The sequence below is a fragment of the Pinus tabuliformis genome, chromosome 7 (assembly GCF_031772625.1).
Source record: "Pinus tabuliformis cultivar Carrire ecotype Pingquan chromosome 7, CPIR1, whole genome shotgun sequence".
NCBI lineage: Eukaryota > Viridiplantae > Streptophyta > Pinopsida > Pinales > Pinaceae > Pinus > Pinus tabuliformis.
Window position 1 is genome coordinate 1,089,505,187 of NC_142293.1, and position 24,082 is coordinate 1,089,529,268.

The window sequence follows — 24,082 nt, forward strand, 5'->3', positions numbered from 1 at the left end:
TCTTTTCTGTGGCTTGAATTTCGAGCAGTGGCTTCAGAAGCACCACCAGCAGCGGAGGCTACGGTACCTAAAGCAGCAAGGCCATACTACCATGGTTGGTAGATTACCCGGCCTCCTCTAGCTCTTTCACTATCTGGGCTCCGCTCCTCCCGCAAACAAAGGATTTTCCTATGCTCTCGGCACAGGCCTACCACGCTTCGCGCCTGCGGCATTTTCAACAGATGGTATTTGCCAGTAGTGCCATCCTCCCCGCTGGCTGCTTAGTATTCCAGGTTTGTCCCTCATGCGTTCTGTTAGGTAGGCTAGGCTATGACAAGAACAAGTGTAATTGAATGGGGCCTGCTTCAGATTAGCTTCCCGAAGGTAGCACCTTCTTCTGGCAAACCAATGCCCCTGCAACAAAAGGAAAAGCTAACACAGATATGGGAGTTTGAAAAGTGAAGGCCACCGGAGTTTTCCATGGCGGTGATGGCCACCGAACACACAAAATTTGCATGGGTGTGCAGGTGGCAGTGGGATGCAGTGGCAGTGGGAAGGGTGTACAGGTGGCAGTGGGATGCAATGGCAGTGGGAATAACAAGTATAAGCATTGTTAACTTAGCATTTAAAACTGTAGATTAATGTTAACATTTGTCTACACTATGAACATACAACCAAAAAACACACATAATATATGGTCAGCCTCGAGAAGAGGCCAAATAAGATGGCGAAATCATTTGCACCTAAAAACTTTGCTTAAACGAAGTTTATACATGATGGGGAAGACGAACAAGCCGCTGAACAAATGTTTAGCATCGCTTTATCGATTACTATAGTCCCATACCATTGCCAAATGGCAGGGACAAATAATACCCCATCCTTTATTCAAATCCATGGCCCCTTTAATATAATAATTCAACTATGCACTCAACCCTTTTGATCGATGGCTTTTTGACTTCTCAAATATTGGACTCAAATTTGTCGATTAATTAATAATCACCAGAAAATTTGCTCATGGAACAACAATTTGTCGAATATTTCGTCAAACATTCGACATGCAACTTCCCAGATGCCTGCAAAAATAATAAACCCTCGATCTTCCTCTAAAGTTTATCTTCAGTAAAACCCTCTGGCTGGTAAGAAGACCAGCTCTAATACCACTGTATTATCCCAAATGGGATATTTGGCTAATTTTGCAGAAATCTTAACTTAAACAAAATTTCTCTATAAAATTACCATTCAATTAACAAAAGATTGCCATGTAAAATATAACAAATAGAGTGTGTGCAATTCAATAATATGGTAAGCATAAACAATCTCAGATTTTAGTATAATAGAAACTGGGGTTTACATGCTAATACAATAAAAATAGTTGAGATGGAAAATTGGCCTCAAGAATCTGCTCCAATGTTGTGTTGGCCCTCCAAAACTGAACTGAAATGTCACTGCTAAGCTCTCCCGTGAATTCTGGATGAATTCACCAAAGGGAAATGGGTACTCGCCCAATCTCATTGAATCACCTGAGGTTTTCCATCCTAGGGCTACCAATGAAGTAGAGAACTGAGTTCGAAACCTCTCATACAAGAAGAAAGATCAAATCCAAGATGTCCTCTAATGGCCTCCTCCTCTTTTATAGATCTGATGGACCCCTCTAGAACCTCCTATTTTATTATTATTTTAATCCTTGAGCACATTTCCCTCTTTTATTTCAATTAAAACATCTTTTTAACGTGTGAAAATGGTAAATTGGCCACCATGCCTCCTCAGGCTACTAAAACTCACTTCTAACCATCCCATCTTGTAGATCTTCTTGTTCTGGTTCCAGTGAGCTATTACACTAAGGTGTTCTATCAAGTAATCCTCCTGGAATGCCACCCTTAAACGTAATTAATCGAGTTGACCATTAATAACTCTGTTTTTTGAAAGTTTTCGGAATGCAACGAAACAAAAGGCAAATTGTGCGGATGATGGAATATACCAAGCGAATGTCATCGGACCTCATAAAAACTCCTCGAAACCCCTCCAAAATCTCCTAGGCCTGTTGATAGAGTAAACTAGCTCATGTGACCTAGCTGCATCCAACCTTAGAATTCCATCCTGACCATGTCATAAGGGAAACTAAAAAAAGGAATGTGACTAAAATGAACCGTGAACTTTGCACTAGACAATGAAAGAAATCTAAAATTATATTTTTCCTTCATTTTTTACCATTAGAATTCTCTCTAAACAAAACAAAAGTAAGAATTTTGGATTTTAGGGTGTTTGATTGGTTGTTGGAAGGAGACAAGTGCATTTCCTCCAATTAGGCCTTATGGGTTCAAGAAAGAAGCCCCTCTAAAAATTGGTCAATCCTATCTTAAGGATTAGGGATAAATTGGAACCCTAGGGTAGATAAGATAAGATAAATATATTTATGTCCAACTAATGACCACAAAGTAGGTCAAAGGGATTGTTGAGTACACTGATGTATGTACAAAGCGAGAGAACCAAACGGTCTCTTATAAAAGATACAATGCACGAAGTAAATCAAAGATACAATGTATGAAGTAAATCAACATCTGGCCCTAGCGAAGAAGATCCAAGAGCTAATAGATGTAAGGATCAGACCCATCTCTCCTAACATCTGATGCTGAATGAATGTTAAATTATGGTATGTTCTATGCTTAGGGCAGTTTACTTATTTTTCTTCTTATTGTTAAATTATGGTATGTTCTATGCTTAGGGCAGTTTACTTATTTTTCTTCTTATTACCCACAGATTAGTAATCACATATACATTAAGTAAAGTGCAGATAGAACATTAAATGATCAACAGAAAACAAGTTAAGACAAGAGACACAAGATGTGGCGGCTAGCCAGGGACAAACCCCAATGCGGGGAAACCCTTTGATCAAATCTTCTTTTATCTTCAATAGTTCAGCAAAGAGAAATAGTACAAAATCTGAATTCTGTAATTTTATATCAGCAGCAGCAAACCCTAGATCAACAAAGTCAAACTTGGTCAAACTAGTTGAAATTGACCTCTAAAATGCTTGGTCAATTTCCGGTCAACTTGTCCTCGAACAGCCTGAAGAAACAACCCTTGAACAACCCCAAAAGTACAGTCAATTTGCAGATTTCTGAAGTCAACTTGCAGCCCTAAACTAGGGCAGTCAACACCGGTCAAACCAGAGGTCAAATCACATCGGTTTTCGTGCTAAAAATTGCGGCCTGCCCAGGAGAGGCAACCACACCCAATCCGCACTTCTGGATGATCAACGCTTGGTCAATGATGGTCAAAGAGATGACCTGCTGCCCTAGCGTCCTTTCTGCATCTTCCTTGCCCTAGGACATCTTCCTTTCAGCCACACGTGTGAGAGAGAGAGGCTCCTTTTATGTGTAGGAGAGAGAGAGAGAGAAGATGAGTGAATGAATTGTCCAAATGAGGAGAATGCTCCTTGTATTTATATGCAAACGTTGCGGATGAATAGACGTGACTGTTGAGGTTCTGAGCCTACATAAGTTTGTTGGCCGACCTTGACAATTTGTCCATAACCAAAATAAATTCATATCTCCATAAATACTTATCGGAATCGGATGATCTTTAGATCAATCCTACACCTCTCGATGATGAGAGGAATCTAGGAAAAATATCAGAAGCCATAAATAAGGTGATCCACATGGAGTTTGGCCCTAGTTGCCAATTTTAACACTCCCTCTCAACTAGGGAGAACTTCATCTGCAATCCGTCAGACCGTCGCTGCTATCCATCCATCAAATGCATTGTCCTGTACAGCTTGACCCCACTCTGCTCTACTCGATCTATGAAGGAGAAGAAATGATCGAGGATGTATCAAACCATCCTCCACTGACCCGAAGTCAGTCTTAGAGTGTGAACCACTCTCACTGATCCCAGATCAATGGAGGTCATCCTAGCATAGGGAGTACAGTAGATACAACGATGCGTCCATCGATAGTACTACTATGGTCCCTATCCTCATTTCCCTTCTCATTGATCAGATGAGAGGTACTTCCCATGAGTCCCAGACTGCATGGGTAGGATGCCTCGACAGGAGAACTAATCATCCTGTCCATAGTGGAACGAATCATCCTGTCTAGTGGATTCCACGGAGAACTAATCATCCTGGCCTACAGGAGAACTAATCATCCTATTCCACAGTTGCCACGGAGACCGAATCATCCTGGCCCGCAGGAGAACTAATCATCCTGTTCCACAGTCGCCATGGAGAACGAATCATCCTAGCTCACCGGAGAACTAATCATCATGTTCCACAGTCGCCATGAGGTGTCACAGGGGAAAGTTGAACCTTTACCCTGTACATAGTGCACCACCAGGGGATGGTGAGTCGCCCTGTGGTCACATGTCGCTCCAAGAAGTACCCCGTGCCCCCTAGAGCTCCCAGAGCTCTATACATCATACTCGACCCTCATAAGAAGGTCTCTGAACAACACCAAGTCGTTCTCGGAAAGTCGGGAATTTGACCTTTCCTAGGGGCTTTGTCAAAATGTCGGCAACCTGTTCATCTGTACCGATATGTTGGAGCCTTATTGTTCCTTGCTGCACCATATCTCGAATATAGTGGTATCTGATATAGATATGCTTGGAGCGATCATGAAATACGGGATTCTCTGATAAACGGATCCCGCTCTGGGTGTCACACAGGATCACGGTGGTATCCAATGTAAATCCAAACAGCTCACTGAAGAGCTTTCGCAACCAAACTCCCTCACAGGAGGCCATGCTAGCAGCAATGTACTTTGCCTCGGCGGTGCTCAAAGCCACTGACTTCTACTTCCTGCTCATCCAGGATATCAAGGCAGATCCCAAAGAGAAACAACACCCGGAAGTGCTCTTTCGGTCCACCACACTGCCTGCCCAATCAGCATCAATATACCCAAGTAGTCTCACATCTCCAGCGATGTATCTCAACCCATGAGTGATTGTGCCACGAAAATATCTCAACAGATTCTTGGCACCAATCCAATGTGAGTGGTGAGGCTCAACCATATGTTGACTCAATGTGTTGACTGCAAAGCATATATCCGGACGGGAGTTCACCAAGAACATTAATGCTCCAGTGAGTTGATGATACTTAGTAGCATTTCATAAAATAGGTCCGGCAGCACTACTGCTTAACTTCTTGAAGTCAAGCTCCATCGGGGTAGTTACGGGCTTGCAGTCCACCATGCCGAATCTCTCCAATATCTTCACCACATATTTTCCTTGAGATAGGAAAATCTCCCCTAGTTTCTGCCAGACTTCCAGTCCTAGGAAATAGTGCATAAGTCCTAGGTCTTTCATCTCGAACTCAGAAGCCAGCTCCCTCTTACATTCGTGAATGAGAGGGTCTGCACCTGTTAGAAAGAGGTCATCAACATATAGCACCAGTATGAGAGGCTTGTCATCTATAACCTTAAAGTAAAGGTTAGGGTCGGCTTCACTCCTAGTGAATCCCAGCTTCATCAAGTAGCTATTGATCCTCTCATACCATGCTTGGGGTGCTTACTTTAGCCCATAGAAGGCCTTCTTCAACCTGCACACATGAGATTCTCGATCATAAAACTCAAATCCTTCAGGATGCTCCACATAGACCTCCTCTTTGATCGAACCATGTAAGAACACAACCTTGACATCCATCTGATGTAGTTTCCATCCTTGCGAAGCAGCAAGGGCTATGATCGAGCAACAGGTGGTATATCGGGCAACAGGTGGTATATCGGGCAACAGGTGCAAATATCTCGTCATAGTCTATACCTTCCTTCTAGGAGAAGCCACGAGCGACAAAACGAACCTTATACATTTCCATACTTCCATCAACTACATGCTTTATCTTGTAAAGCCATTTTGAAGTGACAATTGCTTTGTCCTGGGGTCTGGGGACCACATCCCAAACATTGTTTTTCATAATGGACTCATGTTCCTCGGTCATAGCATCCTTCCATACCTGATGCTTGACAGCATCTGTGAATGACGAAGGTTCATTTTGGATGATCGTGCTCATGATGGTCAGGTATCCCTGATAACTATTCGACGTCTTACTTTCACGGAAGGTTCCTCTGGGTGCAATGTGTCCTTCAGCATCATCAAGTGTCCCCCTAAGCCATGAAGGCCTCTTCCTAGAAGAGGAAGGCTCTTGCGGAGGAGGGTCAATAGGATCCATAGTTTCTTCCACGTTGGGCATCGTCTCATCTTCCTTTTCCTTCGGTTCCCCGGTGTCAGCTTCTTTAGATCCCCTTAACGTTGGGCATCGTCTCATCTTCCTTTTCCTTCGGTTCCCCGGTGCCAGCTTCTTTAGATCCCCTTAAAGTAGGAAGATTGTCTACTTTGCTAACAGCCATATCTTCGTCAAAGGTGACATCATGACTAACCTTGACTTCCCTTTGACCAGCTACATAGATTCTATAGCCCTTAGTATTTTCGCTATAGCCCACGAAGATTCCTTTCTTTCTAGATGCACCCAATTTATTCCTTTTCTCTTTAGGCACATGAAAATATACAGGGCTTCCAAAAATTCTAAAATGAGATACGTCAGGTTTCTCACCGGTGAACATTTCTTCGGGAGTCTTGGAACCCAATGCTTGATGAGGGCATCGGTTTTGTACATATCATTGTTTTAAAAAACGACCGTTTCGATACCGAAACGGCCGAGTTGATCCGAGCCGATACACTCAGCCATGACTCGGCCTTTGAAACGGTACGTTTGGCCGAGTCAGCCACTCGGCCGTTTCTGTTATGACTCGGCCGAGTCACGCCGGCCCAGAACATGTTAAACAGCAATTTAATATTTTTTTAATGGACTTTTAAGGTGATTTCTGATTGTTTTGGACTCCAAGGTGTTATATGAATTTGCTAAATGTCATTTGGGGTCCATTCCCCCTCCCAAACCCTATTTAACACACTCAAATGCTCTCTACTATTGATATGCTATTCAAATTTCATGGTAATGTTAAATTCTTAAAGTAAAAGTGACATTCTCCTTAATCTTCATTTTCATCCTTTTACTTAAATTTTTATCATTACCATGAAATGACTCAGGATGTTTGAGAGTGGTTTCGGCCTCATTGGATTTCATATGGAGAAAGTAGAATTTTAGATTTCATTCAAAATCCAGCAGACTTATCAGTTTTTTAGGATTTCAAGATTGGAGGATTGCAATGTTTCCATTGAATTTTGTCATGTATTAGGGTATGGAACTCTTATTTAATCAAGAGCACCAATCCCTCTATGTACCTTGATGTTAGTGACATTGGTTGTCGAACTCCTCTGGGATTCGCTCCCAAACCAGGAGCTTCTGAAAATGTCGCTCCCGCTCCCATTTTCGCTCCTGCTCCCAAGTAACACAAAGAAGAGAAACCGTTTGGATCAAAAACGGTTAAATGATCTAGTTTATGTCCAATATAACCTCCGGCTCAGACGAAACCATTTGCTGAACAAAAGACATGATTCAGATCCCATTGTGTTGGAAGACATTGATCCAACATGAGATTGGGTAGTGGAGAGTCGTCCAGCAGAGTTTGATCTTGATGAGGATCTTGATTTAGATTTAGATATCGAGACATCAATTGAACTTGAACATGTTGTTCAGTTGAATGCAGATCCCAATCCACCATCCTCAGTCTCACAGCCAGCAAGGACTCCAGTTGTAGGTGTGTTTGGAAACATGAATGAAAATCTCTAAAATTATGTTTAAAATCTTTAAAATTATGTTTTTTTATAAAAAAAAAAAAAATATTTAATGTATTTTTTACAACGACCGAGTCATTGAAATCGAGCCGGCCGAGTCGGAGTCTTAAAACATTGGTACATATACGGCGGTATTTGCAGCTTCGACCCATAGAAACTTTGGAAGTCTTTGATCATGGAGCATAGCACAGACAACTTCCACAATTGTACGATTCTTCTTTTCCGCCACACCATTCTACTCAGGGGTATATGGTGTAGTAGTCTCCCTCTTAATGCCAACCTCTTTGCAAAAGTCATGAAACTCTGTTATGAAACCAGCTCACAAAAAGATAGAAAAGAGAGATCCACGCCTTAGAATTCAGCCTCTTCGAGGGGGCAACCTCCTTTACATTACATAAATGAACAATTCTTGGATGATACAAATGACAAAACCTCCTTTCTATATATAGAAGTCTAAGGAGTCACAATATAAACCAGCCGACCTAACAATAATAATATAAAGCCACAAAAATATCAATAGAGGGATTCTATGGGGCACAACAATACAATATGGGGGCAATAGGGGCACGACATTATTAATAAGGGATACAACTACAATAGTAATGGGGTAATCACTAGTATTATAGGGACCCAACATGCCCCTCTCCTTCAAAAAAGTGTTGTCCTCAACGCTTCAGTAGTTCTGGATGCTTCTGTTTAAAATTCTCATCCTCCCATGTGGAATCTTCAGCAGATAAGTTCTTCCACTAGATAAGATACTCTGAAATTGATCGATTTTGTAACTGTCGAGTTCTTGTTTCTGTGACTGCTTCTGGTTCCAATATAATTTTTCCTTCCTCATCAAATTCTGGCAATATTGTTTGAACTGGGAGCTTGTCGCCCATAACCTTCTTTAAACATGAAACATGGAAAACTTGGTGCAATCGAGAAGCTGCAGGAAGCTCCAATTTGTATGCCATAGTACCAATCTTTTGCAACACCTTGTACGGACCATAATACTTTGGTGAGAATTTATTATCCTTCCTAGCTTTCTTGAGGGACATTTGCTTATATGGTTGTAGCCGTAGGAATACCCAATCACCTACATCAAAACTTCTTTTGCTGCGACGTTGATCTGCATGTTGTTTCACTCTATTCTGTGCCAACACGAGGTTATCCTTTAAGAGTTGGAGGACATGTTGTTGATGTTCGATGTGATGTTCCACTGCTTGAACCTTAGAATTTTCTCTTAAATATGATGTGATGGATGGTGGCTGGTATCCATAAAGTGCCATAAATGGGGTCATTTTTGTTGCTGTATGGAAGGAAGTGTTATACCACCATTCAGCCAGAGGCAACCATTTGACCCATTGTGTCTGTTTATCCGATACAAAGCAACGAAGATATCCTTCCAAACATTTGTTTACTATCTCAGTTTGCCCATCAGATTGAGGATGATAAGATGAGCTATGAGCTAACTGAGTACCAAGACAAGAAAATAATTTTGTCCAAAAATTTCCAGTGAAAATGGGATCTCTGTCACTTACAATAATCTTTGGGTTTCCATGTAGCTTATGAATTGTTTCCATAAATGCAGTAGAAACTGTACTGGCTTTAAATGGATGTAATAATGCACAAAAGTGTGCATACTTGGTAAGTCTGTCAACTACCACCATGATGACACTCTTTCCCTCAGACTTGGGTAAACCTGTGATAAAATCAATTGAAACCTCCTCCCAATGTTGGCTTGGAATGGATAAAGATTGTAATAGACTCGGTGTCTTAATTGTTTCAACTTTATTTTGTTGGCAAACCAAACATTCCGCCACAAACTTTTGAATATCTGATTTAAGGCCCTCCCAAAAAAATTCCTTCTTAACCCTATGGTAAGTTTTTAAAAATCCTGAGTGCCCTCCTAAGGGAGAAGTGTGCAATTCCATAAGAATATTTTGTTTTAGCAAGGAATTCTTACAGAGGTATAAGCGATCTTTGTACCATAACAAATCATTTTGCCAGCTAAATGTATCAGACGTATTGGAGTCTTGTTGTAACTTTCGAATAAGTGCCCACACTTCTTCGTCATTCTTCCATTCCTCCCTTGCTTCGTTTATCCAATCTGGTTGGATAATAGAAATGGCGCACAACAATGCTTCCACATCCTCATCCTTTCTTGAGAGTGCATCTGCCACCACATTTTGCTTCCCTTTTTTGTAGATGATTTCAAAGTCATAACCCAACATCTTTGTGACCAATTTTGTTGCTCTTCAGAGGATAATCTTTGTTCTAAAAAGTATTTAAGGCTATCATGATCCGTTTTTACCTTGAAGTGTCTTCCCATTAAGTAGAGTCGCCATTTCTTAAGTGCATGGAGTATTGCCAACATTTCCTTCTCACAAAAAACTTTGTGTAAATACTTTCCCTTGATTGGACGACTTTCGAAAGCAATGGGTCTTTCATCTTGCATTAATACAGCACCAATTCCATTTCCTGAAGCATCACATTCCACAATAGAGGTTTTTGTGAAGTCTGGTGTAGCTAAGACCGGTGCTTGGCACATTGCCTCTTTAAGATGCTCGAAGGCCTTTGTTGCTTCTGGAGTCCGTGAAAATGCATCTTTCTTCAATAATGTTGTTAGAGGTGCTGCTATTCTCCCATAATTCTTAACAAACTTGCGATAATACCCTGTCAACCCGAGAAATCCTCACAGATGCTTTATGGATGTGGGGATTTTCCATTCCTTAATGGCTGTAATTTTGCTAGGGTCTACCTTAACTCCTTCATGAGATACAATATGACCCAGATATTCCACCTTTTGTACTCCAAAGAAACATTTGGATCTTTTTGCATATAATTGTTTCTCCTCCAATAATTGTAGCACCCTGTCAACATGTTCAACATGATCCTTCCAAGACTTGCTAAGATTAGTATATCATCAAAAAATACTAACACAAATTTTCTAAGGAAGGGTTTGAAAATGGAATTCATCAAACCTTGAAATGTTGAAGGTGCATTGGTAAGGCCAAAAGGCATGACCAAAAATTCATAATGACCCTCATGAGTTCTAAATGTTGTTTTCGGAATGTCTTCAGTCTTCATTCTGATTTGATGATATCCTGAACGAAGATCCAACTTGGTGAAGTAAATTGATCCATGCAATTCATCCAGTAATTCATCAATGACTGAAATGGGAAACTTATCTTTAATAGTGAGCTTGTTGAGCTCCCTATAATCCGGACACATGCGCCATGATCCATCCTTCTTGTGCACCAATACTACTGGAGCAGAAAAAGAACTTTGACTCGGTTGAATTATACCAGCCTCTAGCATTTCTGCAACCATACGTTCAATTTCACTCTTTTGGGCATAGGGATATCTGTACGGCCTGATGTTTGGAGGAACACTTCCTGGAATCAGATGAATAGCATGATCATGATCACGAATAGGTGGAAGACCTTTGGAAGTCTCAAATACCTTGGAATGATTGTCCAAGACATTTTGGAGATCTAGAGAAATAGATGATTCCAATGTGGAAAGATCTAGCGAACATAACTGTGCAATTACACCTCTTCGTTCCTTTTTTAGAAGCTTTGTCATACCGTTAGAGCTGATTATCTTTCCCAGTTTCCCTGCAATACCCCTTAATTCAACTTCCTTTCCTTCCACAGAAAATTTCATGAAAAGTTCTTGAAAATTAAAAGCTATTGTACCCAAGGATTGTAACCATTGGACTCCTAGTACAACATCGCACCGCCCATTGGAATGGAAAGCATTGGGCTAGTCAATACATATTCTCCCATGGATAGCTTGATATTATGGCACTTTCCAGAGCAATTTATTGTTCCTCCATTTGCAACCATCACTTGACACTCTGGTGCTGGATATAAGAAGCAATTCAATTCTTTTGCTACCTTACAATGAATAAAATTATGGGTACTTCCTGAATCAATCAACACTATTACATTTTTCTTCTTGATTTGTCCTTCTATCTTGATGGTTTGAGGAGTGGTAATTCCTACCAATGCATTACAAGATATGGTCGGATTCATTTCTTCTTTATCTAGGCTTTGTTCCTGGAGTATATCCTCTTCTTTTGACCTTTCTTGCTCCTTTTCTTCTTCCTCTTCACAATCTATGTAGAATAATTTCTTCTTAGCACACTTATGACCTTTAGTGTATTTGCTATCACAACTGTAACAAAGCCCTTTTGCTCTTTTGTCTTCCAATTGTTGTGGTGTCAACTTTCTGGGTTGTGGAAGACTAGGGGCAACAACACTTCCATCTTTATAGTTGTGAGTGGTATGCTTCCTGGTTGCCATAATTTTGTTTTCCATTTTTCTTGCTAACCTGAATGCCTTCTCTAATGAATCAGGTTCCCAAAGGCGAACATCATGTTGGATATTATCCTTTAAAGTCCCTATGAACGCATCAATCCTATGCTCCTCTGGAATATTTTTTACCCTTATGTTCAATTTTTGGAACTCCTCAATGTGCTCCATTATTGAACCCTTTTGTTTGAGACTTATCAATTGGCTAAAAAAAATGTTGCTTTTTGTATCCTCGTAATGTGCTGTCAATTCTTCCGTAAAAATTGCCCAAGTGATAATTTGTTTACGAGAGCAAAGCCATTGATACCATACAAACTGATTTCGTTCCAAATATAAAGTTGCAATACGTACTTTTTGTGTGTTTTGCACATTATTGAGATCGAAAAATTGCTCCATCTTTAATATCCATGTTGCGGGATCCTTGCCATCAAACTTCCTCATATCAATTTTTGGAATATGGTGGGTCTTTGATCCAACATTAGAGTCTATGGAATCATGATTAACATTTCTTTTGTTCTCATCATGAGTTTCTTTTACTACCCTTTCAGCATTAGTGACCATTTCTTGTAGCAACTTATTCATATTTATCTTCAATTCTTCCATCTTATCATCCATGCCATCAATTTTAGCGTCCATGCCATTCATCTTAGCTTCCATGCCATCCATCTTAGCTTCTACACCTTTTTTTAAACAATCCATCTTAGCTTCTACACCTTTCTTTAAACCATCCATCTTAGCTTCTACATCTTTCCTTAAACCATCCATCTTAGATTCTGTTGTTTTTTGTGCAAGTGACACTTGTTGCACTTGGTCTCGTAATTTTGATATATCATGTTGCATTTCTTCCTCTTCTTCATAAGTCATGCTAGAGCTTTCAGGTTGCTTACTAGGTGTTTGCATTTTCTTTCCTCGGGGCATCAATTACCGATTCAAACTAATTTTTCAAACCAAGCTTATGCAAAAATTTTAAAAAAACTACACACATTTTTTCACTTTGTAGAAGCTTGATATTGAATCTGATGTATCTCTGCAATTTCGGATCATCCAGTTCTGAAATTGCGACCTATAGTAGCCCTCTGTGTCCTCTTTCCAATGCCACCAGTCTGATCCAAGTTGGATTCTCCAAGGAAGAGTTATGCACAATCTCCCAAGATGACCTGATTATAGACTAGTTCAGTAGAGCGAACTTGTACGACGTGCCACGAGTCACTGTTTCAACCTTTGGATCTGAAAAAGATATACAAGAAACTACAGTCCGTCCTCTTTCTGTACCTTCTTACGAAATTTCAATCCGATGCTCAGAGAGAAAGTTATGATGATTTTCCCCAGGTCACCTGTTTGGAATGTAATTCAGGAGTCTGCAAAAAGACCAACTTCCTCAGATCATATCTCCACAAATATAACGTGAAAAGCTCTGAAATTTGGACCCGAGACTCAGCACGATTACTTCTCAAACGGGTTTTTTTTAGCTTCTGAAACGTCGCAGGAAAAAAAAATAAAAAAATAAAAAATAAAAAATAAAAATAAAAATAAAAATAAAAAAATAAAATAAAATTAAAATTAAAAAATAAAAATAAAAATAAAATAAAAATAAAAATAAAAATAAAATAAAAAAAAAAAAAAAAAAAAAATTATAGCTAAAATGCCACGATGACCTGTTTGGAGCAGCGAAACCCTAGAATCCAAAGCTTTGATACCAAATGTTATGAAACCAGCTCACAAAAAGATAGAAAAGAGAGATCCACGCCTTAGAATTCAGCCTCTTTGAGGGGGCAACCTCCTTTACATTACATAAATGAGCAATTCTTGGATTATACAAATGACAAAACCTCCTTTCTATATATAGGAGTCTAAGGAGTCACAATATAACTCAGCCGACCTAACAATAATAATATAAAACCACAAAAATAACAAGAGGGATTCTATGGGGCACAACAATAACAATATGGGGGCAATAGGGGCACAACAATATTAATAAGGGATACAACTACAATAGTAATGGGGTAATCACTAGTATTATAGGGACCCAACAAACTCATTGGATCCATATTCAGTCCCGACTCCCATTATCAGTCCTTAAAGTCTTGATCTTCTTTTTGATTTGATTCTCGATCAAGACTTTGAAGTGCCGAAACCAGGAGAACACTTCATCCTTCTTTTTCAAGAAGTATATCCAAGTCTTGCGAGAATAATCATCTGTAAAAGTGAGGTAATATAAATATCCTCCCAAGGAGTTCACAGGCATCATACCGGATATGTCTGAGTGAACCAACTGCAATATATCAGAGTTCTTGCTTTGGCTTGAGGGGAATGGTCCCCTTTTGAGCTTTCCTTTGGCACATCCTGGACATACACCTTCTTGCTCTAATCTGAACTCGGGCATTCCGATCACCATTTTTCTTACATCGGGTAGAGCTTTATAATGAAGGTGAGCAAACCTTCGATTCCATAGTTCGAACTGAAGAGATGTGTCACAAGACATGACACGCAGCGGACTTACTCCGACCTGATATAATGAATCAACTCGAAACCCAAGAGTAAAGGCATCTTTAAAGTTCTTTTTCCATACACGTGCCTTGCCATTGCTGAAGGCCACCTTGTAGCCTTTGTCTTCCATTATCGAAATGGACACCAAGTTCTTTTTGAGATCAGGTACATATAATACATCTTGTAAGTGGATGGTATTACCCTGATTCAATTGAAGAGTGACATTTCCTATGCCTTTCACGGGATATTTTGAATTATCTCCAAGAACAATTTCCAAGTTGGTTTCCTTCTCTATCAGATTATAGAGAGCTTCTTTGTAACCAGTGAAGTGCCTTAAGGCACCACTATCAATAAGCCAATTTCCCAACGAGTCTGGGGGAGCAGTACTAGATAGAGCTGTTGGTAGATAATATTCATCTTTCTTATTGTTAACAGTGTTAGATTCATACCTGGAATTTCTTGCCTTTTTGAATGGTTGTCCTCTTCCTTGATTTTCGGCACTTCGTTTACCTCTGCCATTTGACCTACCATTCCTTTGATTGCCTTGAGAGGAATTTTGATCATCGTCCCAGTGTGAGTCCCTTTTATCAGGGCACTCCCTTGCATAGTGACCCATTTTATTGCAATTGTAACATCGTCCTTTTCTTCCACCCTTTGGTCCAGCCTTTCCTTTGAATTTAGCCCCGGAATTGTTTCTTCTTTTAGCATGAGAAGAAAAGGCAAAGGGATGACCTTTAAGTATGGGCATTTCTTGCTCTTCCATCCTTGTTTCTTCTTGAATGCATCTGGCCATTAATTCCTCAAATCCAGGAATTACGTTATTGTTGAGAAGAGTAGTCCTGAATATATACCATTCAGATGGCAGTCCTCCAAGAGTTGTGAGTGTCATTTCCCTGTCAGGAATTACTTCCCCAATAGATAGGAGATCGTTCTTGATCTCGGTGATCCTTAAGAAATATGCTTGCATACTCTCATCTTTGCCCTTCTTAATTTCCTTCATCTTATTTCTAAGAAACAAGACTTGATTTGCATCATTAACTTTAAATAAACTCACCAGTCTATTGTAGATTTCCTTGGAGATGTTCAACTCGGAAACATAGGCCACCAAGTGCTTGTCGATAGAGTCCCGGATGATCTTCCTTGCTTTGACTTCTCCGTTGGTCCATTTCTTCCTAGCAGCAACGGATGTATTTGATGGAGGCTCAACAATTCCGCCTCTCACATGGTCCAACACTTCCTGTTCTTCTCATGTTAGATGGAGACATCTTCCATCCGTGATAGTCAGACTTCTCACGAAGTTTGTCTTCAGCAGGGAAGTGTGTTGAGGACCCCATGATTTCTTTAAAATAGCCTTGCCAACCTTCTCTTTGGTGATTGCTCTTGCTCTTACTCTTGCTTGGGCTTTGTCTTCACCTCAACTCTGAAACCATGTTAAATTATGGTATGTTCTATGCTTAGGGCAGTTTACTTATTTTTCTTCTTATTACCCACAGATTAGTAATCACATATACATTAAGTAAAGTGCAGATAGAACATTAAATGATCGAAACAAGTTAAGACAAGAGACACAAGATGTGGCGGCTAGCCAGGGACAAACCCCAATGCGGGGAACCCTTTGATCAAATCTTCTTTTATCTTCAATAGTTCAGCAAAGAGAAATAGTACAAAATCTGAATTCTGTAATTTTATATCAGCAGCAGCAAACCCTAGATCAACAAAGTCAAACTTGGTCAAACTAGTTGAAATTGACCTCTAAAATGCTTGGTCAATTTCCAGTCAACTTGTCCTCGAACAGCCTGAAGAAACAACCCTTGAACAACCCCAAAAGTACAGTCAATTTGCAGATTTCTGAAGTCAACTTGCAGCCCTAAACTAGGGCAGTCAACACCGGTCAAACCAGAGGTCAGATCACCTCGGTTTTTGTGCCAAAAATTGCGGCCTGCCTAGGAGAGGCAACCACACCCAATCCGCACTTCTGGATGGTCAACGCTTGGTCAATGCTAGTCAAAGAGATGACCTGCTGCCCTAGCGTCCTTCTTTCTGCATCTTCCTTGCCCTAGGACGTCTTCCTTTCAGCCACACATGTGAGAGAGAGAGAGAGGCTCCTTTTATGCGTAGGAGAGAGAGAGAGAAGATGAGTGAATGAATTGTCCAAATGAGGAGAATGCTCCTTGTATTTATATGCAAATGTTGAGGTTGAATTGGCGTGACTGTTGGGCTTCTAAGCCTACATAAGTTCGCTGGCCGACCTTGACAATTTGTCCATAATCAAAATAAATTCATATCTCCATAAATACTTATCGGAATCAGATGATCTTTAGATCAATCCTACACCTCTGGATAAGAGGAATCTAGGAAAAATATCAGAAGCCATAAATAAGGTGATCCACATGGAGTTTGGCCCTAGTTGCCAATTTTAGCAAGAATAACACTGAAGAAACTCAACAAAGTCTGTTGGCTCGATGAAGAGTCGATGGCAAGTGCAGACTGTCCACTAAATCGTATCCATGGGGGGTTCACGCGCTGCTGAATCCTAAAGGACCTAGTATGTCTCCCAGGAACGGATCTGAGACGGAATTGCTGCTGAGATCTCGTATGGCAGGGTGAGGTCCCACAGATCCTCACTGATCTGGAGTCTGGATACGTGCTAGTATCAATCGATCTCTTAGTGCCCCTGTAAGAAGGTAGTACCCTGAAAAATGTCGTGATCCTTTGTGTGGGGTCTGGTCTGATGGGAGACTGGAGAATATGCGCTCGGAACCTAAGAGCCTCCTACATCTATAGGGCCAAACATCTGTGATCAGGGTACCTGAAAAAGTCAACGAGGATCTGAGAATCTCTGAACAAGCAATGAAACCTTCCTCTGATCTTGTAGTAGACAGGGCATCCAAGGATGAAGTGCACCTCGATCTCCACTTCCTGTAAATGACATACCTGGCAAAGTCTATCAGTCTATCCACCCGGTGATCTGTCTCTACCCGAAGTCTATGAGAACCTACTCTGAACTAGCCTAGAGGAATGCAAAGAGCATGCATCCAGTGGTGAAACGTATACTGGGGTCGAACAATGAGCCCGTCTCTCAACTCCAAGAAGTGCTCAGCATAGAAGGCCATCTTTGGGCGCAACCCTCCTGGAGGATTGACCTAGGTGACCTAGACAAACTGCCTATAGATGTCCTCCCTGATTTTCTTGTTTAGCTCATGTCTAGTAGGTAAAAGGTGACCAGGAGCATCTAAGGAATATCGGAAAGGAGGGAGACGATCCAACTGAATTCCCACTAACTCTAAGAGGTTTGAAACTCCTGTAAACCAACATTTGGCTCGGCCTGAGGGAGTAGAACAGGCAATAGTCTCAGAAGAGAAATATGCCAAGTAAGGATAACGGTCCCTACTCTTTATCGAGTCTGCCAAGCCCTAGACACGATGCAAGAATGAAACCAATCTGAAGACCATCTCAAGCCGAAAGGGCTGAGCTCCAAACTCTGCAAGGATGATGTGTTGCGGCACTGTCAGTTTGCACCTAATGATGTGGCAAAGAAGAAGAATCTGGACTCTCTCAGCTGAAGCCCAATCTGACTCAAGTAAAGACGGTCCCCAAATCTCTGAGCCATATAGAACAGTGGGACGAATCAAGGTGTCCATGAGGCTCATCTTGGACGAGATGTCCTGGAAGTGATGTCGAAAGCACTGTCTCTCGAGAAGGGCTAAGGATCCATATCCTTTGTTGATTCGAGGCTGAAGCATTGGTCGCAAACTAAAGCGGGGACCTGAGAATTGCACCCCCAAGTAAGTATACGTGCTGGTGATCTCAATCTCCTCCTCTTTGAATAGAAAGTGAAGGTCTGAGGTTTTCTTCACCCCATTGAAGATCATAACCTTGGTTTTACCCAAGTTGACCGTCAACTGTCGATGACAGAGCTAAGGTATGAACAATCTCTTATCTAATCAAGATAAGGTATGAAGACCAAGACCCTTGAAGAAGGGATTGCACAAGGGAAAAAGACCTTCGCTAACAAGAACAACTATAACTTGAAAAAAAATACTTAAACCCTTGCCAAGTAACCAAGATGAAAGACAAAGCAATGGATTAAGCACTTAACTAAGCTAAAAAGAGAAGGAAGTGAATAAACCCTAGGACATCTCCTCTCCAAGTGGTATAGAAACCCCTCAAATGGATTGATCTTGAAAGCTAGAAGAAATCTCGAATCACCATAACAAATCTTTGATGCACCAAGAAAAAAAAAATCAATAAAGTGAAAGCTCCAAGAATTGACACCAAAACCTCCAATAGGTAGATCCTCAACAAATTGTATTCTCAAATCATATCCACCAATGCACAACAATTTGGAATGAGAGGAGAGCTTTTTTTATAGAAGAGGCTTCTAACTCCTCATTCTTTATTATTTTTTTCTCCATAAAATTAGCTTAGAAGAATTATAAATTTATAAAACAAAATGTCATCCACACAAGCAAGGGGACCAAGTACAATTACAATTAGATGATGATGCATGTACATAAAACCCTCGTATGAGGCGGAAATCCCACAAAAAAAATGGTTGATTTGATTTAGATGCAGTGTTCCCTTGAAAAGGTGTAGTCCAAGGCTAAAATCATGGTGTAGAAGCCTACCAGGTGAGGAAACATCCAATATCTAGCCTCATAATGTGGAATGTCCTCATCAAAAGAGTGAAAAGAACCTCAAGAAGTGGACAGCTCCTTAAATTGTGCTCACAAATGCTCAAATGGTGTCCTCATGGCGAGTCAACAGCCTTATCTCAAGCAAAGTTCCTGCACAAGGCATGAATAGTGCCCCTCTACATCAAATCATGTCATAAAAAAACCCAACAACTGTCATAATAGTCACATGTATGGGTCAGTCCTTTAAGAGGAAAAATGCACCAAAAGTGATCACAAGAGAGAGTGCTCTAGGATCTTCAATGTAGCATATGTAGAGGATGTCCATGCATGAGTAAATCACCCATTTGTGCCTCGAAGGATGTGACTGATGCCTCGATAACTATGAACTACCTCAAGAACTATGAGGCTAACATAGGAAATGCGAAAAATATATGAGCAACAACAGAATCATCTCCAAGAGTCCATAGCCAAATTGTGATCATACATAAGATGGGGGTCCACGCTAGGTCATAAGAAAGTGTGCTCTCAAACAGGTATGACAACCTTAGAAGAAAGCATCACTAGAGCTTCCCCTAGATCATGTGTCTTAGTAAGATGCATCCCAATACACTCACATTCCTATCCAGATCATAAATAACAAACATGATGGTAAGTTGCGTCCATAAAGGGATAGGTAGCCATAGCCATAAAAGCAATGCATATCTTGAAACGAGGACTAAAAGGATGTGCCATGACCGATGGCAAAACGATCTAGGCTACCACCTAGGCCTAACACTTTTACATAAATCATCCAAGCATGGCCCAATACTATACATAAGTACAACAATAGTCACACTTTTGGCTCATCAAGATACAATAGATACAACAATCTGCCCTCATGATGGGTCACATCTGGCAAAAAATTGTAGGGTTGCAAAGAATCTGAGGTTAATGAGCCTATGTGTACAAGTTTGACTAGGTGGGCCTTAACCACTCCTTAGTATTACAAAAAATTATGATAATGATCAAAGGATGGCCTGAGCCATGATTACAAATACATTAGTGACACATGAATGTGTCATAGCCACATAAACATTGCACCCATAATTCCAACATCAATTGCTTTCATTTCCTCTCTTCTGGATGCGTTAAAAGTCAATGTTGTAACAAAAACTCATCATATGACCCTGTCCCTAAATGTTAATCTAAACTGAAATAAGCATTGTTTTGCACACAATAACAAGTCCCAAGTAAAAACAATCAAAGTTTTCTCCTACATTACATATTTTAGTTCCCTTCAATTGCAACAAATAAATGGTAAATGCATGAAAGTCATAGAGTCACACAGTATTCAAGATAACCAAAAAGTAGAGAGATAGAATGATTCACAACTGAAGACAAAACATAGAATAGCGTCAGAGTTTAAGTTGCTGTTCATACTGGATACAAAATGAACAAAGCACACCCTGCTGTAACAAAAACTGCCAAAAGATAATCACGCCCACTATGTTTCTTTTGCATTATAAGTGTCCCCCAAACCTGCAAATCAGACAACAGAAGAAAATTTTAATGTTACAAAGTATTCAAAGATCAGGAAATTCTATAATATAAAAAAATCTGGACAATTGTAGACACTAAACATTGGCAAATATAGCTCAAAAAATAGAATGAATCCAACAAATTACAAAGATTCATTTCTTTACTTGTTCAAAAGCCCACAAGTCACCAAACAACTAAAATTTGTTACGAGTTTTGAACTTCAACTATTAGACGTAACTGAACATTAAATTGTCAACATCAAAATCACATTCAAGTTCACACTTCTAATCTTACAAATATACCCAAATATTACATTGTTCTTGGATTAATTAATCCAAACCACCCCACTTCATCGAAAAAGAGGTTGCACAACAACTAACATGTTGGCAAAGCATACTTAGCCATGATTTGGGTCTCTATGTTAGTGTTGCTAGTGCTATTTTCACATTCAGTTCATTGTCATGCACAAAGCATTGCTCAATAAAGGACTCTTGCAAAGGATCAAGCACTAGCCATAGAGACTCAAAGGCATGTTTTCAACATTGTCAAACTTGTTCTTTGGATGTTCTAATTTTTCCACTATATAAGGTATGTAATGTGTGAATATGTACTAAGGATTTATATACAAGCAGAGAGAGAATAGGTTTCACAATATGACAATTTCCATTAATCATCAATTGCAAAATGATATACAATGCATGCACCTATTGGGATTAAAATGTATTCTCTGGTCTCTCCATCACCCTAAGTCTTCTCATCTCTCTAGGAAAACCTAGATCATCAATTACCAGTTTTTACCTAACAAACCTGAATATTTCTACATGTTTATCACAATTACGAGACTATTTATTGCAATGTTACAACAGATATTGTAAGTTACAATTTCTTTCAAACTAATTCATCTAACACGCCAAATTCGTTAAGATTCCTTCAACTTCATGATGTTGGCATGACTCACTATTACCAACTATATTCATAATCCCGATTTATAGGTGCAATGAGGTGTATCATTTTCCTACAGTTTACTCTAGAAATATCTATTTTTCTAGATCTTGCATTTCACAACATCCTTCTTCTTGTTCTTGCATTCCAACTTGCTATATTTAACAACATCCTGTTGATTTTTTGTGTAGCATCAAGAGGTATTCCCGCATGCCTAAGTCGGCCTAGAAGAACTATGGAGAATTAAAATAAAATAAATTGAATTTTTAATGACAAGTTGGCCCAAAAAAGTCAAGTCGGCCCAAGAGTGTGAAGAGACATGTCCCTTGGGTTATTTTGCCCCCATTCAACAAATATATATAGATGATGTGACATTTCATTTTCTCCACCAACAAAGAGCAAGTTCGAGCATGAAGAATTATGTTTTGGAGATCATCTTTCTATCTTTCTATCTCTCTTGGCTGCACGTGTGAAGGAATCTTTGACCGAGTTCTTGGATGAGTTTGACCAGCATTCTTGGACAGTCACATGTGTGAACATAAGGATGAATTTGACCACAACAATTGACTGAGTTTGACTCTTTGACCGAACTGATTTGACTGCAGTCTGGCTTAAATTCGTACTGCAGTTAACTACAGGATTGACTACAAGGTTAACCGCAGTTGACTGTAGGGCTGAAATTTGACCGCAAGAAGATTGACCAATCCGAGTTGACAAGTGTTGAATTTATGATATTTTGGTTGTTGACCAGCATTGACTTGATAAAGAACAATTTCTCCTAAAGAAAATTTGTTGGGTTTTCTCCCAAGATTGGGTTTCCCAGTGTCAAATTTGTCTCTATTGTGCATGGCTATCTTTCAATGACCTTTATTGTTTTCGCTGCATTGACTGTTGAGATTTTCTGAAATGTAATTATTCAATGATAGTAGTGGAATATAAACTGGTTGGAAATCATTAGGTAGTAATTATCTGGCAGAAAATCATATTCTACTGTACATCTTGTAGAAAATTCAACATCGAATCAAAGCTTTGTTGAAAGAGCAGCCATTGAAGTCAGCCTAAGAGATAAGTGTTCAACTGCATGCTTTTGACATCTCTTGTCAAAATGGCACCAAGTCTCAGAGTTGAAGACAAGTTAGATGGTGCCATCAACTTCAGATCTTGGAAGACCAGGATACTCCTTATCTTGGAAGAGAATGAGCTTCAGGATCATGTGGAGAAAGTCATTCCAGAGCTAGAGGGAGCTAAGGAGAAAGCCAAGTATAAGAATAATGAAGCCAAGGTGAAGAGAATCTTGATAGATTCCATAAAGGACACTTGATTCCTCATGTTACTGCATTGAAGATTGCCAAGGAAGTATATGATGCTCTGATAGGATTGTATGAGAGCAGCAACACTAGTAGGAAGTTAACCTTGAGAAATCGTCTCCATAATGTCATGATGACTAGATCAGTTTATGTTGTTTCATATCTTCCGAGAGTCTCCCAGATCAGAGATGAGCCTGTAGCCATTGGAGATACCATTGATGATATAGAGCTTGTTACAGTAACTCTCAATGGATTTCCCTCCTCATGGGAGCCATTTATTCAGGGAATTTGTGCACGAGAAAAACTGCCCAAGTTTGATAAGCTACGAGACCAATATGTTGTCCAAGAATAGCTTGCAGAATCCACAGGATGAAGAAACTCAAGCTCTTGCAACTCACACAAGGAAAGGAAAAGGAAGAAGGAACTTTGGAAAGTTTGATAAGAAGAATACAAGTAGAAGACCCACTCCTGTTTAGGATCAGAAGAAGAAGGATATGTCAAAGGTCAAGTGCTTCATTTGTCATGATTTTGGACACTATGCCTCCCAATGCCTTGAGAAGAAAAGGAAGGGAAAGAAGCATGCATCAATAGCTAATGTTGATGATGATGATGATGAGCATCCACCTCAGAAGAAGTAAAAGGAAATTTTCCTTTAGAAACTATTACCAATAGTAGTGATGTTTGGTTTGTGGACAAGGCATATGATAGGTTTCTAAGACTCTCTTACAGATTTGTTAGAGAGGAAGTTGACAATTCCCTACAATCCTCAGATCAAGAGATAAGTACTTCATATTTTTTCTCCCTTGATTATTATTATTACTTTTATTTTTTAGTCAACCTCTTGTCCTTGTATTTTGCTTGGTTATGATTTTTTTCCTTTCTTTTCCATGGCCTATTGAATGGCGAAAGGAAGAAGTAAGAATAGGGCGCATTGTGGAGGCTGCCAAGGTGATGATTCACGCATTAGATGCGAACATACAAGCGAGTTTTTCGACAAAAGGGTTCTCCTAGAAAGAGGGAACGGAGTATGAGAAGATTTGTATTCCATTCGCCAGATGGTCAGGTCCTTATGGCCTAAGGGCTCAAGCATAGACTCTATAGGAAGTGATTGACGTTTGAGAGGGAGGATGGTATAGATTGTTAGGACATCCAGGACGTGCCAAATGACCGGAAGAGCTTCCAATTCCGAGGAAGCAGACAATCAATTAAAATGGAAGGAGCAACC

At 40.0% G+C, this 24,082-nt stretch overlaps 1 protein-coding gene across 1 annotated transcript in view; it reads right to left on the reverse strand.

The window, feature by feature from the left end:
- LOC149251355 (UDP-galactose/UDP-glucose transporter 5B-like) overlaps nt 1–24,082 on the reverse strand; it is a 245,376-nt gene that overhangs the window by 171,296 nt on the left and 49,998 nt on the right. Inside the window, exon 5 of the mRNA XM_089459369.1 lies at nt 20,510–20,608. Coding sequence (XP_089315495.1) covers nt 20,510–20,608 — 99 coding nt within the window. The remainder of the gene's footprint in view (nt 1–20,509; nt 20,609–24,082) is intronic.